Source organism: Propithecus coquereli, unplaced genomic scaffold (assembly GCF_000956105.1).
Source record: "Propithecus coquereli isolate 6110/MARCELLA unplaced genomic scaffold, Pcoq_1.0 Scaffold65, whole genome shotgun sequence".
Taxonomy (NCBI): Eukaryota; Metazoa; Chordata; class Mammalia; order Primates; family Indriidae; genus Propithecus; species Propithecus coquereli.
Genome location: NW_012152507.1, coordinates 219,980 through 232,949, shown reverse-complemented (window position 1 = coordinate 232,949; position 12,970 = coordinate 219,980). Strand labels below are relative to the sequence as shown.

Here is a 12,970-nt window from a genome sequence, read left to right as displayed (position 1 = left end):
CACAAAAACAAAAAAAATGCATAACTATGTGAAATGATAGATATGTTAATTTTCTTCATTTAGTAACTTTTTACTATCTATACATATCCCATAAAATTGTGTTGTATATGGCTATACCTCAGAGATGGTGTGGGTTCAGTTCCAGACCACTGTAATAAAGTGAGTATCAATCAAATGAGTAACATGAATTTTTTGCTTCCCATTGCATATAGAAGTTATGTTTATATTATACTGTAGCCTATTAAATGTGTGATAGCAGTATGTCTTAAAAATGGAAATACTTTAATTAAAAATATTTTATTGGTAAAAAAAACACTAATATATGAGCCTTCAGCAAGTCATAATCATTTTGCTGGTGGAGGGTCTTGCCTTGATGTTGATGGCTGCTGATTGATCGGGCGGTGGTTGCTGAAGTTTGGGGTGGCTGTAGATATTTCTTACAGTAAGACAACAATGAAGTTTGCCACATTGATTGACTCTTCCTTTCACGAAAGATTTCTCTGTAGCATCTGATGCAGTTTGATAGCATTTTACCCACGGTAGAACTTCTTTCAAAACTGGAGTCAGTCCTCTCAAACTCTGCTGCTGCTTTATCAATTCAGTTCATGTAATATTCTAAATCCTTTGTTGTCATTTCAACAATGTTCGAAGTGTCTTCACCAGGAGTAGATTCCATCTCAAGAAACCACTTTTCTTGCTCATCCATAAGAAGCAACTCCTCATCCATTTAACTCATAAGATTGCAGCCATTCAGTCTTAAGGCTCTTCCCATCTTAAGGCTCCACTTCTAGTTCTCTTGCTGTTTCCACCACATCTGCAGACATCCACTGAATTCTTTTTTTTTTTTTTTTTTGAGACAGAGTCTCACTCTGTTGCCCTGGCTAGAGTGAGTGCCGTGGCGTCAGCCTAGCTCACAGCAACCTCAAACTCCTGGGCTCAAGTGATCCTACTGCCCCAGCCTCCCGAGTAGGGGGACTACAGGCATGCGCCACCATGCCCGGCTAATTTTTTCTATATATTTTTAGTTGTCCGATTAATTTCTTTCTATTTTTGGTAGAGATGGGGTCTCGCTCTTGCTCAGGCTGGTCTCGAACTCCTGAGCTCAAACAATCTGCCCGCCTTGGCCTCCCAGAGTGCTAGGATTACAGGCGTGAGCCACCGCGCCCGGCCCTCCACTGAATTCTTAAGCTCCTCAAAGTCATCCATGAGGACTGGAATCGACATCTTCCAAACTCCTATTAATGTTGAAATTTTGACCTTCTCCCATGAATCATGAATGTTCCTGATGGCATCTAGAATGGTGAGTGCATTCCAGAAGGTTTTCAATTAACTTTGCCCAAATCCATCAGAAGAATCTCTGTGGCAGCTCTAGCCTTATAAAATGTATTTCTTAAGTTATAAGACTTAAAAGTCAAAATTACTACTTGATCCACAGACTGCAGAATGAATATTGTGTTAGCAGGCATGAAAACAACATGAATATCCTTGTACATCTCTATAAGAGCTCATACGTGTCCGAGTGCATTGTCAATGAGCAGTAATATTTTGAAAGGAATCTTTTTTTCTGAGCAGTAGTTCTCAACAGTAGGCTTAAAATATTCAGTAAACCATGCTGTAAACAGATGTGCTGTCACCCAAGCTTTGTTGTTCCATTTATAGAGCAGAGGCTGAGTAGATTTAGCTCAATGTTTAAGCGACCTAGGATTTTCAGAATGGAAAATGAGCATTGGGTTCAACTTAAAGTCACCAGCTGCATTAGCCCCTAATAAGAGAATCAGCCTGTCCTTTGAAGTTTTGAAGCCAGGTCTTGACTTCTCTCTAGCTATGAAAAGTTCTAGATGGCATCTTCTTCCAAAATCAGGCTGTTTGATCTACATTGAAAATCTGTTTAGGGTAGCCACCTTCGTCAATTATCTTAGCTAGATCTTCTGGATAGCTTACTGCAGCTTCTCCATCAGCACTTGCTGGTTTTTTTGTATGTTTGTTTGTTTGTTTTTTGGGGGGAATGTGACATCAATAGCAAAGGCAACTAGAGCAAAAATAAACAAGTGAGACTATATCAAACTAAAATGTTTCTGCACCAGAAAAGAAATTATCAACAAAATGAAAAGACATCCTACAGAATGGGAGAAAATAATTGCAAACCATATCTCAGATATGGGGTTAATATCCAAAACATAAAAGGCACTCGTATAACTCAATAACAAATAACCTGATAAAAAAAATTGGCAAATGACTTGAATGGACATTTTTCCAAAGAACACATACAAATGGCCGAAAAGTGTATATTATAAAAATGCTCTCAACATCAATGATCATCAGGGAAATGGGAAGTGGAAATCAACACCACAGTCAAATATCACCTCACACCTGTTAGGATGGCTACTATGAAAAAGTCAAATGATAACAAGTGTCGGCAAAGATGTGGTGAAGAGGGAACCCTTGTGCACTGTTGGTGGGAATGTAAATTGGTACAGCCATTATGGAAAACAGTATAGAAGTTTCTCAAAAAATTAAAAATGGAATTACTATGTGATCCAGCAATCCCACTGATACATGTCCAAAGGAAACAAATTCATTATCTTGAAGAGATATCTGCACTCCCGTGTTCATTGCGTCATTATTCACGGTAGTCAAGATATAGAAACAACCTAAGTGTCCACTAATGAATGGATGAAGAAAATGTGGTATATACATATAATAATACTATTCAGCCTTAAAAAAAAAGAAAATCCTGCCACTTGTGACAATGTGAATGAACCTGGAGGACCTTACGCTAAGTGAAATAAGCCAGGCACAGAAATACAAATACTGCATGATCTCACTTATACGTCAAATGTAAAAAAGTCAAACTTAATAGAAACAGAGAGTAGAATGGTGGTTACCAGGAGCTGTAGGGTGAGGGCAATGGGGAGATGTTGGTCAAAGGGTCCAAACTTTCAGTGAAAGGTAAAGAAGTTCTGGGGATCTAATGTACAGCACAGTGATTATGGTTAATAAAAATGTATACTTGAAATTTGCTGAGAGTAGATCGCAAGTGTTCTCACTACACACCCCCCTAACCCCCCCACATACAAACACACACACACACACACACACACACACACACACACACACACACACGGTAACTTTATGAAGTGACTGATATGCTATTAGCTTGATTGTGGTAATCATTTCACAATATATACATATATCCGAACATTATGTTGTACATCTCAAATATATATAATTTTTATTTGTCAATCATACCTCAGTAAAGCTGGGGGGAGAAAGAACCTAAAAGAAACACAGTAACCTGGGCAAAAGGGCTCAGAAAAACTGATCATGTTGCACTTACCTTTAACATCCGTAGTCTCCTGGGTACTGGCCTGGCGGAGTGGCAGATTCCAGGCAGACCTGTTTGGCAATGGCATCCTAAAGAAAGCAAGTAGAAGAAACAAGTTATAAGTTTATGGATTTATAAATCACATGAAGCCTACAGATTTATAGGGATTTCACTCAATTTTTTCATTTGGCTTCTTAAACTTTTGCTGCTTCTCTTCCCTCTTTCCGCACTCCCAACCATAACCCCACACTCCCATTAAATCAACGCAAATGAGAATTTCTCTTGTCTTTAGCGATTTGTTCTCTGATTTGTCATAAAAGGATAAAATTTTCAACTTCTGTGTATGAAAAGCTCACACATTAAGTTTATAAGTATTTCAACAGGATTTATGAGTGTTTTTCTAGGGAGTTGTTTTTAAAATAAGATAAGCGCTATGAATGGAATATGAAAGATTACAGTTATTATGCTTATTTCCAAATAAAACTGAAAACTTAATTATCAGTGGAGTAATTTCGAGACTCGTAAATGCAATGTCTATCCTTTCAAACACATCTGCATCTCCATTTCCCCGAATCCAGACAGAACACCCTTTTTAAGCAAGCAGGAGTTATTTTGTAACAGAATGAACAAAGTTATCAACTCCTCAAGTACAAACAGATGGTGATAATTGTTTTATGGCCTCTGATTGAGGGAAGAGGGTCTCCAACCTTCAGGAAGCTATAACTTTCTGTATGAGGTAGGGGTAGAATGAAATTATGCCAGGCTAGAGTCCTAAAACGCTCCTATATGTGTATTCAGCCCACAAACCAGCCCTAATCATCCCTGAGACAGTGGCTGGTGGTCCACCTTGCATCTTCCTTCTTCTAATCTTCACCAGCAATTGAATCACCCGAAGGTATTAATTTAAATATGCAGATTTATGAGCTCAACTCCCAGTAATTATTTTTCAGTAGTTTGGGACAGATGGCTCTGATACAGGTAGTCAGTGGGTCAGTTTCCTGACTTCTATGGGAATCACTTCTTCACTTCTCTATTTTCTTTGTTTTTTATCACCAAACAGTTTGGTTTGGGCTGTTTTTTTTGAATTTTATATAAACAGAATTATATAGTATGTATAATTGCTTCTGGCTCAGAATGTGTACATTATTGAGTGTAACCATAGTTTGTTCTTATTCATTGCTATATATTATTATTCCATCATATGAACTCACCACTGTCTACATATTCTGCTGTTGATGAATAGTGTTTATTCTACAATTCACTTGTTTTTGGTTTTTTGGCTATTATGAAAAATACTGCTATAGACATTCTTGTACATGTCTCTTGGTACAACATGTGCGAATATATTTCAGTTGGTTATATACTTAGGAGTAAAATTGCTAAGTCTTAGGATATCCATAGAGTCAACTTTAGAAGATAAGACCAAATAGTTTTCTAAAAAGCTGTATCAGTGTACATCCCTCTAGCTGTATATGAGAGATCTCATTCTTCCACATCCTTAGCAACACTAAGTACTGATGGTCATTTAAATTTTAAACTTTCTAGAGGGTGCGTAGAGTAAGTTCATTGTGATTTTAATTTGCATTTCCTGATTGCTAATGTGGTTGAACCCCTTTGATATGTTTACTGCTTATTTGGGTATCTTGGTTTATTAATTTCATTTTGAAGCTTCTTTCCCATTTTTCTAGTGTGTTATCTGTTTTGGTACTAATTTTTAGGAGTTCTTCATTTGTATCTATTTATCATCTGTCTCATAGATCCAAGCCCTTTGAATCAGTCACTGAGTTGAAAATATCTTCTTCCTTTCCGTGGCTTGCCTTTTTATACCTTTATGTATTTGATTGAACAGAACTATTAATACTTAATTTTAAGGTAGTCCAATTTTTCTGATTTTCTTTGTGTTTAGTGCTTTTTGTGTTCTGTTTGAGAAATCTTCGGCAATCTCAAGAACATCAAGATATTCTCTATATTGTCATCTAATGGTCATCTAATTGTCATCTCATTGATTTGCCTTTTACATTTTGGTCTTTAATTCACCTGAAGTAATCCACCTGGAGTTGAAAACATGGCCTTTCTCTACTGCTCTGCCACCTTTTTTTGATAAATCAAGTGCTCATATATGCATGAGTCTGTCTCTTGGCTTTTTATTCTGTTCCATTGGTCTTTGTTTATTCTAGTGCCATAATACCACCCTGCATTAATTACTGAAGCTTTATAATTAATTTGTTATCTGTAAAACAGGCCTTCTTACCTTGTTCTTTTGTGAGAATGTCCCAGCTTCCTGGCCCTTTATATTTCCAAATAAATTTTAGAATCATCTTGTCAAATTCCATGAAAAACACCTATTGAAATGGTATTGAATCTATCAATCAATTTGAGGATAACTGACATTTGTACAATGTTGTCTTTCAATCCATGAACATGGTTTATCTCTCCATTTACTTAGATGTTCTTTACTTTCTCTCACGAATGTTTTCTAGTTTTCTGTGTGGAGATCTTACACATCTTTAATTACATTGATTCCCAGAGACATGATTTAGCCATAGTGTATGCCACATTTTTAAAAAATCATTTTTAACTGTTCCTGATAAGTACTAATTTTTTATTTCCTGCTTTAATTTGTGCATTTATAAAAAATTCATATTGTGCTAATTTTCCTTTATTGTAAAAATTTATCAAAATTTTTCTTTATTATAAAAATGTTTCTGCTCTCCATTCCACCTGTGTTAATTTTCTATTGCTGCTATAACAAACTGATACTCCCTATTTCTCCTGTGGCTTTCAGTGAGCCCTGGCACAGTGCCACTTGATTTGAGAAGCATTACCCAACATGTTGGCTGTTTTTTCACTCAGGGATTTGTCTCTGTAAGTACGAATTCAGAAAGTAAAATCACTGTTTTTCAAATAATCTGGGACTATTCTAAAGGTCTAGCTACAGTTATCACAACTTTTCCTCTTTTCTGGGCTTATATTCCTCCTAAGTGTCTATGAGGCTGATTGAGGGAGATCAAGGTTGGCATAGAGAAATAAACTTTATCTTGCAGTATAAAGGAGAGTAGAGGGGAACCCCCCATGAACATCCAGTGTCTTCTGACAGAGTGACTACTTAGAAGCCCTTTAAGTGACATCATGTGTAATATCAGGTAGCCATGTAGCTAGAACAGATTTTTCACCCTCTTCCAAACAGCATTTCCCATTGTTTTCTGATCATAAGAATATGCTCCCTTGTTAAAGATCAGTTGACTGTATTTATGTGGGTCTATTTCTGGGCTCGCTATTCTGTTCCATTGATCTATTCATTTATTCTTTTGCCAGTACTACACTGTCTTGATTACTGTAGCTTTATAGTAAGTATTGAAGTTGGGTAGTATCAGTCCTCCAACTTTGTTCTTTTCCTTCAATATTGTGTTGGCCATTCTTGGTCTTTTTCCCTCCATATAAACTTTAGAATCACAAACTAAGACTAACTTTTTGGAATTTTGATTATGATTTCATTGAATCCGTAGACCACGTTGGGAAGAACAGATGTTGGACAGTATTGAATCTTCCTATCTATGGACATGAAAAAACTCTCCATTTATTTAGTTATTTTTTAATTTATTTCATCAGAATTTTTTGTTTTCTTTATATAGATCTTGTACATATTTTGTTAGATTTATACCTAAGTATTTCATTTTAGGGGATGCCAATGTAAATGGTGTTGTGTTTTTTATTTCAAATTCCACTTGTTCATTGCTTGTATATAGAAAACAATTGACTTTTGTATATTAACTTTGTGTCCTACAATCTTGCTGTAATTGCTTATTAGTTCCAGGATAATTTTTTGTTTTGCTGATTCTTTTAGATTTTCTATATAAATAATCATGTCATCTGCAAATAAAGATAGTTTTGTTTTTTTCATTTCCCAACTATATACCATTTCTTTCCTTTTGTTGCCTTATTGCATTAGCTCAGACCCTTTTTTAAAAAATAAAATTTCAATTTCAGAATACCTTCAGATTAACAGAAATATTGTGAAGGTAATACAGAAAGTTTTCCTATACCACACACCTAGGTTTCTGTATTGTTAGTATCTTATATTACTATGGCATATTTGTAAAAACTAATAAACCAATGATGACATATTTTTAACTAGAGTCCATACTTCATTCAGATTTCCTAAGTTTTCCCTAACGTCCTCCTTCTATTCCAGGATCCCATCTCGGATACCATGTTACATTTAGTAGTCATATCACGTTATGCTCCTCATACTAGTGACAGTTTCTCAGACAGTCCTTGTTTTTATAACCTTGACAACATGATGATTAATAACCAGGTGTTTTGTAGGATGTCCCTAAATTGGGATTTCTCTGATGTCTTTCTCATGATTAGATGAGGATAATATGTTTTAGACAGGAAGACCAAAGAGGTAAGCTACCATTCTTATCAAATCATATCAAGGACATAGACTATCAATATGGCTTATTATTGTCAATCTTAATCTGATCACCTGGCTTAAGGTAGTGTTTGCCAGGTTTCCCCACTGTAAAGTTACTCTTTTCCCTTTCCATATTTATTAGAAGAAAGTCACTATGCACAGCTCACACTTAAGGAGTGGTGAGTTATGCTCCACCACCTCAAGCACAAAGTAAACATAAATTATTTGGAATTCTTCTGCATGGGAGATTTGTCCTTTTTTCCTCAATTATTGTATTATTCATTCATTTATTTGTGCCAGAATTGATTCATGGACATTTATTTTATACATTGGGTTACAATCCAATACTACTTAATTTTGTTGTGCAAATTTTTTCTAGCTTTGGCCATGGGGAGCTCTTTCAGTTGGCTCTATTGTGGGCTTTTTGTTTTGCTTTCTTTTTGTTTTATTTTTTGGCACTTTTGTCCTTTCTGGCCCTACGAGATGTTCCAGGCTCATCTTGTATATCTTCTGCCCCAGTCTGAAAATCAGCCATCTCCCCAAGGAACCCTGGTTCCTTTGATTGGAGAACGGTATTAGAAACCAAAATCTGGGCACCAGGTGTGTTCATTGTGACAAGGTATTGCTTCTAGGCCCTCTTAGCTGATGGTCCATGCTAATATGGGCTTAGCATGGTGACTTTCTTCCAAAGAACAAGGAAATATATGTGTGCACACTAACCTGTGTATACATACTTATCTATAAATACTTTTATATGTAACCATCTATATCTATATTAAGCTAAACATAAGTTCATATAGATGTATCCAATTCTAATACATTACTATATGGATTATTCAGGCCTCTCTCCCTTGCTTATCTTTAATCTCCCACTCCAACAGCAATAAACCTGGCTCCCACAATCTGCCAATTATTAACTGTTCAATTCCAGTATGCATGTATAGTGGTTTCAAGAATTTTTACTCAAACCCCCATGGATAACAACTTTATCAACTACAGTACAGTGCTTATGTACATTTTCTTTGGCCTTATAACCTTAAAAATTCCACTTATTTCCAAAGTTACTTAGATCAGCACTTTATTTCATACAACTGTAGTACATATAGATTCCTTTGTTACATTCTGTATTCCATTCTGGGATCCTCCAACCTCGTAAGTAATTTTTTTCAATTTGCATATATTAAGGTTTACTCTTTGTGCCATAAAGTGCTATGTGTTCTGACAAATACATCATGTCTTATAGTCACCATTACAGTATCACTCAGAATAGGTTCAACAAACTAAAAAATCCCTGTGCTTCACCTAATCAACTCTTCCTCCATCCCTTGGCAACCACTGATCTGTTGCCATCTTCATTTTGTTTTGTCAGAATGTCATATCATTGGAATCATACAGTATGTGACTTTTTTCAGACTGGCATTTTTCACTTAGGAATATGGATCTCAGATTCATCCATGCCTTTTTCTGCCTTGATATCTCATTTCTTTTTATTACTGAATAATATTCTATTTTGGGGAGGTACCATAGTTTGTTTATTCATTCACCTATAGAAGGACATCTTGGTTCCTTCTATTAATAGTTTCTGGCAATTATGAATAAAACTGCTATCAACATTCACATGGACATACATTTTAAAATCAGTAAGGTAAATACACAGGAGCATGATTTCTGGATCATATAAGATTATGTCTAGTTTTGTAAGAAACTTCCACCCCTCTTTCCTTTTAACAAAGCTCCCTCTTGTTTCCTTCAAAGCACAAATGGTGTATGTTTCCCTGGTGATCATTTCCCTCACTAGACTAAATGCTCCATGAAGGCAGGGGCTGTACCTGTATATGTTTTGATCATGAATATAGCCCCAGACCTACACATAGACCTTACACATAGTATGACTTTAATAAATATTTAATTAATAAACAAACAAATAAAACATCAAGACAATAATTTATATGCAAACCATATTCTTGTCTTAGGAATTCCAAAATGCAACTCTTCTCTTATTTGAACCTTGGCAGACAACTGAGATTGACACCAATATTCCATAATGGCTTAAATTCAGTGCCACATTGATCTCCATTCTCCAAATGCAGGATCCTTCTTTTTGCATGTTTATGAATTTCACATATTTGCTGTTAAAACTGATACAGAACTGAATGATCAAGACTTCTACCAAGTTTCTTCTGTCTTATACATTATGGATATTCAGTGTAGATGGTGAATAAATATGATGAATAAAGAGTATTTGTTTTTTATACTTTAATATTTTTCTGACTTACATTTTAAATGATCAGTCATTTCATACATTGTTCAATTAATCCCCCTTGGACAATTCGGATTTTATAGCAGTGGAAAATGTCTGTCTATAGCCTTATAAAATTTTAATCAAACAGTTTTTGCTCAGAACTTAAAAAGACATTTGTCCTCAGGGCTAAAATTAACCATGAAAAAGATTAAAAACAAAAGCAAATTTAGAATATAATCAGTACTTTCAAAATGAGCTCAATCTGCCCTCCATCTTCATTTATAACACTTGTTTCTTCTTAGCCTCTAATAGAATAAGTAGTAGTTGTGCAAAAAATATATTTACATTTCTGAGATTCCAAAAAATGGATAAACCACACAAGCTTGTGCCCTTTCATGGTTTGCAATGTCACAGGCCGCCTTGGTTGGAATGATTCACGTAATGATCGCACTTTGAATAAGAAACAAATTCAAATTTCTATGCATTTTCACCAAATGTCATTTTTCTACATTTTTTTCAGGGTTATTAAATACAGTACTTTCTTTCCTGCATGGTGAATGGGTCTGTTTGGACACCAGCTTTCAAACACTCTTTTCAGAAAGAACCCCAGCAGTGCTCAAAGACTCCTGTTATGGTTTGAATGTGTCCCTCAAAATTTCACGTGCTGGAAACTTAATCCCCGATGCAACAGTGTTGGGAGCGGGCAGCCCAATAAAAAGTGATTGGATCATGAGAGCAGAACCCTCATGGATTAATCATGGGAGTGGGTTGGTTATCTTGAGAGTGGGTTGTTATAATGCAAGTCTGTCTTGTGTGCTCACTTCTGCCTTCCATCTTTCTGCCATGGGATGACTGTGCCAGATGCTGGCGTCATGTTCTTCGACTTCCCAGCCTCCAGAACCACAAGACAAATAAACTTCTATTATTTATAATTTACTCGGTCTGTGATATTCTGTTATAACAGCAGAAAACAGACTAAGACAACTCCCCTATCTGGCCAAAAGGTACCTCAAAATATCACAGAATTTGCAAAGGGACTTTCCAAGCTAATTGAAGTGTCAACATACTTGAGAGCTATTAAAAATGCAGAAACTATAGTATGTTGGAATAAACCAGACAAGGCACCCAGTTGGAAAGTACTTCTGAGGCATTCTAGCTTTAAGCACTTTGTTTGAAAAGACCTGGATTTAATAGGGTATTACGTGGGTCATTCTTCACATCTGAAGTTGGAGCCAACAATCCAATTGATTTTCAAATAGGTTTCCAGAATTTGGGTAAGATATTTACCAATTAATATACAGAGGGACAAATGTCATAACGAGTCCTCACATTTTTCCACATCCCCACTTATACTTTCTGTCTCAAACTCACTGAGCTCCTTGCAGCTCCCTGGGGGTGCTTGGGGTTAAACGCCATTTGGCCACTGTGCACACCCTTTCCTCCACACAGGGTGCTTTTCTGCTGCCCACCTTGCCTGCCTTCTAACCCAGCTCAGAGGAAATCTGCTTTACTGAGATCTTTTCAGACAGAGAATAGTCCCTCCCTCACCTAGACACTGATAAAATCTTCTTCCCTTGCACTGATGACTTATTTCTATTAGTTGCAAACTGAAATTAAATTTTTGATTGTGGGCCCATCACAGGGCCTGGCTTTCAGTAAACACTCAGAATGTCTATTGGGCCCTCAGTGCTTGCATGCACTGTTATCCACAGGTGCGGAGTAGAGAATTTAGTTGATTTCTTCCTGCTCTAAGGGAACTTAAATTCCTGACAATGGGGAAAACTATACAAGAAACAAAATGAAATTCTCAGGAGCACCTCTTTGCTGAGAACTCCAAATATCTACAACTTAGTCAAATCCGTATACTTTCCTGAGTAGGTAGGTAGATGTAATTTCAGGAGTACTAAATAGAGACTGGAATTCTAATTTCAGCTGGTCACTGACGCTTAGCTCTTTTTCCCACTGACATTTACACAGGAAAATATGCAGGGTCAAGGTCTGTGAAATCTCTCGGGGTTTACAATGCCCTCTTTCTCCTAATAGCACTCTCGTCTATTTATAGTGATATATCCAGGTGCAAATGACAAAGAAATCTTACTGTTTACACTCAGGCTTATGCTGTCCTGCTCTGAAAGAAAACCGGCTGCATGTGAACTTGTCCAGTTGTTTTTTCCGGTAACTGCCTGCGTATGTTGTCACAGAAGAATCTGACCACCGTGTTTCATTCTGCCAAGATGCTCCAGCCTTGCGTCTGATCAGATCAAACTCTTGAGAAGTAAGAGGGCTAAATGGCAGAAGAATCTGTGGAGTCAAGTAGAAGAAGTGTGACATAGCTACGGATGGCCTGCTCTAAATGACAACTTTTCATGCCCTCTGCATAATGAAGAATTAATTTCCTTCCAGTAGCAGCAAGCAATTGACCGGGCTCACCCAACTTCTTAACTCCAACAGTTTACAGAGTGCACAAGCTTAACTGTCTTAGATATAGTTGCCAAGCAACAGATCACAAAATTCCACAAATACTACCCGCCCCCAGTGCCCCCAAATTTTAACTAACAAATTTGCAAGTGATCTAATCTAACTTTCTGGACTTTGCTCTAAAAAACTGACTGCTTCATAGTTTTGGCAAGAAAATCAGTGGCAAAATTATCTGGGTATTATTGCTATCACAAATGAAGTAGTGAATGCTAATGATGATGGTTTAAGAAGTGGAAACAAGAGACAAAAGGACAGTGCCACGCATTCATTTCCCCTAAAGACCTAGTCTCCAAGTGTCTGGAAAAGAACATGACCCGCTTGTGATGTCGACAATAGCAGGTGACTCAACAGCTTCTCATGTGTCATAGAGCCGTGGAGTGTTCCGGCTGGCTGCACACTGGAGTCACCCGGGAGCTGTTAAAATAAGCAGGATCCCAGGCCCCAACCCCATGGATTCTGATTTAATTGGTCTGGAGGAGGGCCCCAGGCCCTGGTATTTTTTAAAAGC

At 36.8% G+C, this 12,970-nt stretch overlaps 1 protein-coding gene across 1 annotated transcript in view; it reads right to left on the bottom strand.

The window, feature by feature from the left end:
* Positions 1 to 12,315, bottom strand: part of LOC105822936 (chromosome unknown open reading frame, human C4orf51) — a 29,806-nt gene extending 17,491 nt beyond the window's left edge. Inside the window, exons 1-2 of the mRNA XM_012660010.1 lie at positions 12,083 to 12,315; positions 3,338 to 3,414 (exon numbers count right to left, since the gene is read on the bottom strand). Of these exons, the coding sequence (XP_012515464.1) occupies positions 3,338 to 3,414; positions 12,083 to 12,315 (310 nt within the window). The remainder of the gene's footprint in view (positions 1 to 3,337; positions 3,415 to 12,082) is intronic.
* Between the last annotated feature and the right edge of the window lie 655 nt (positions 12,316 to 12,970).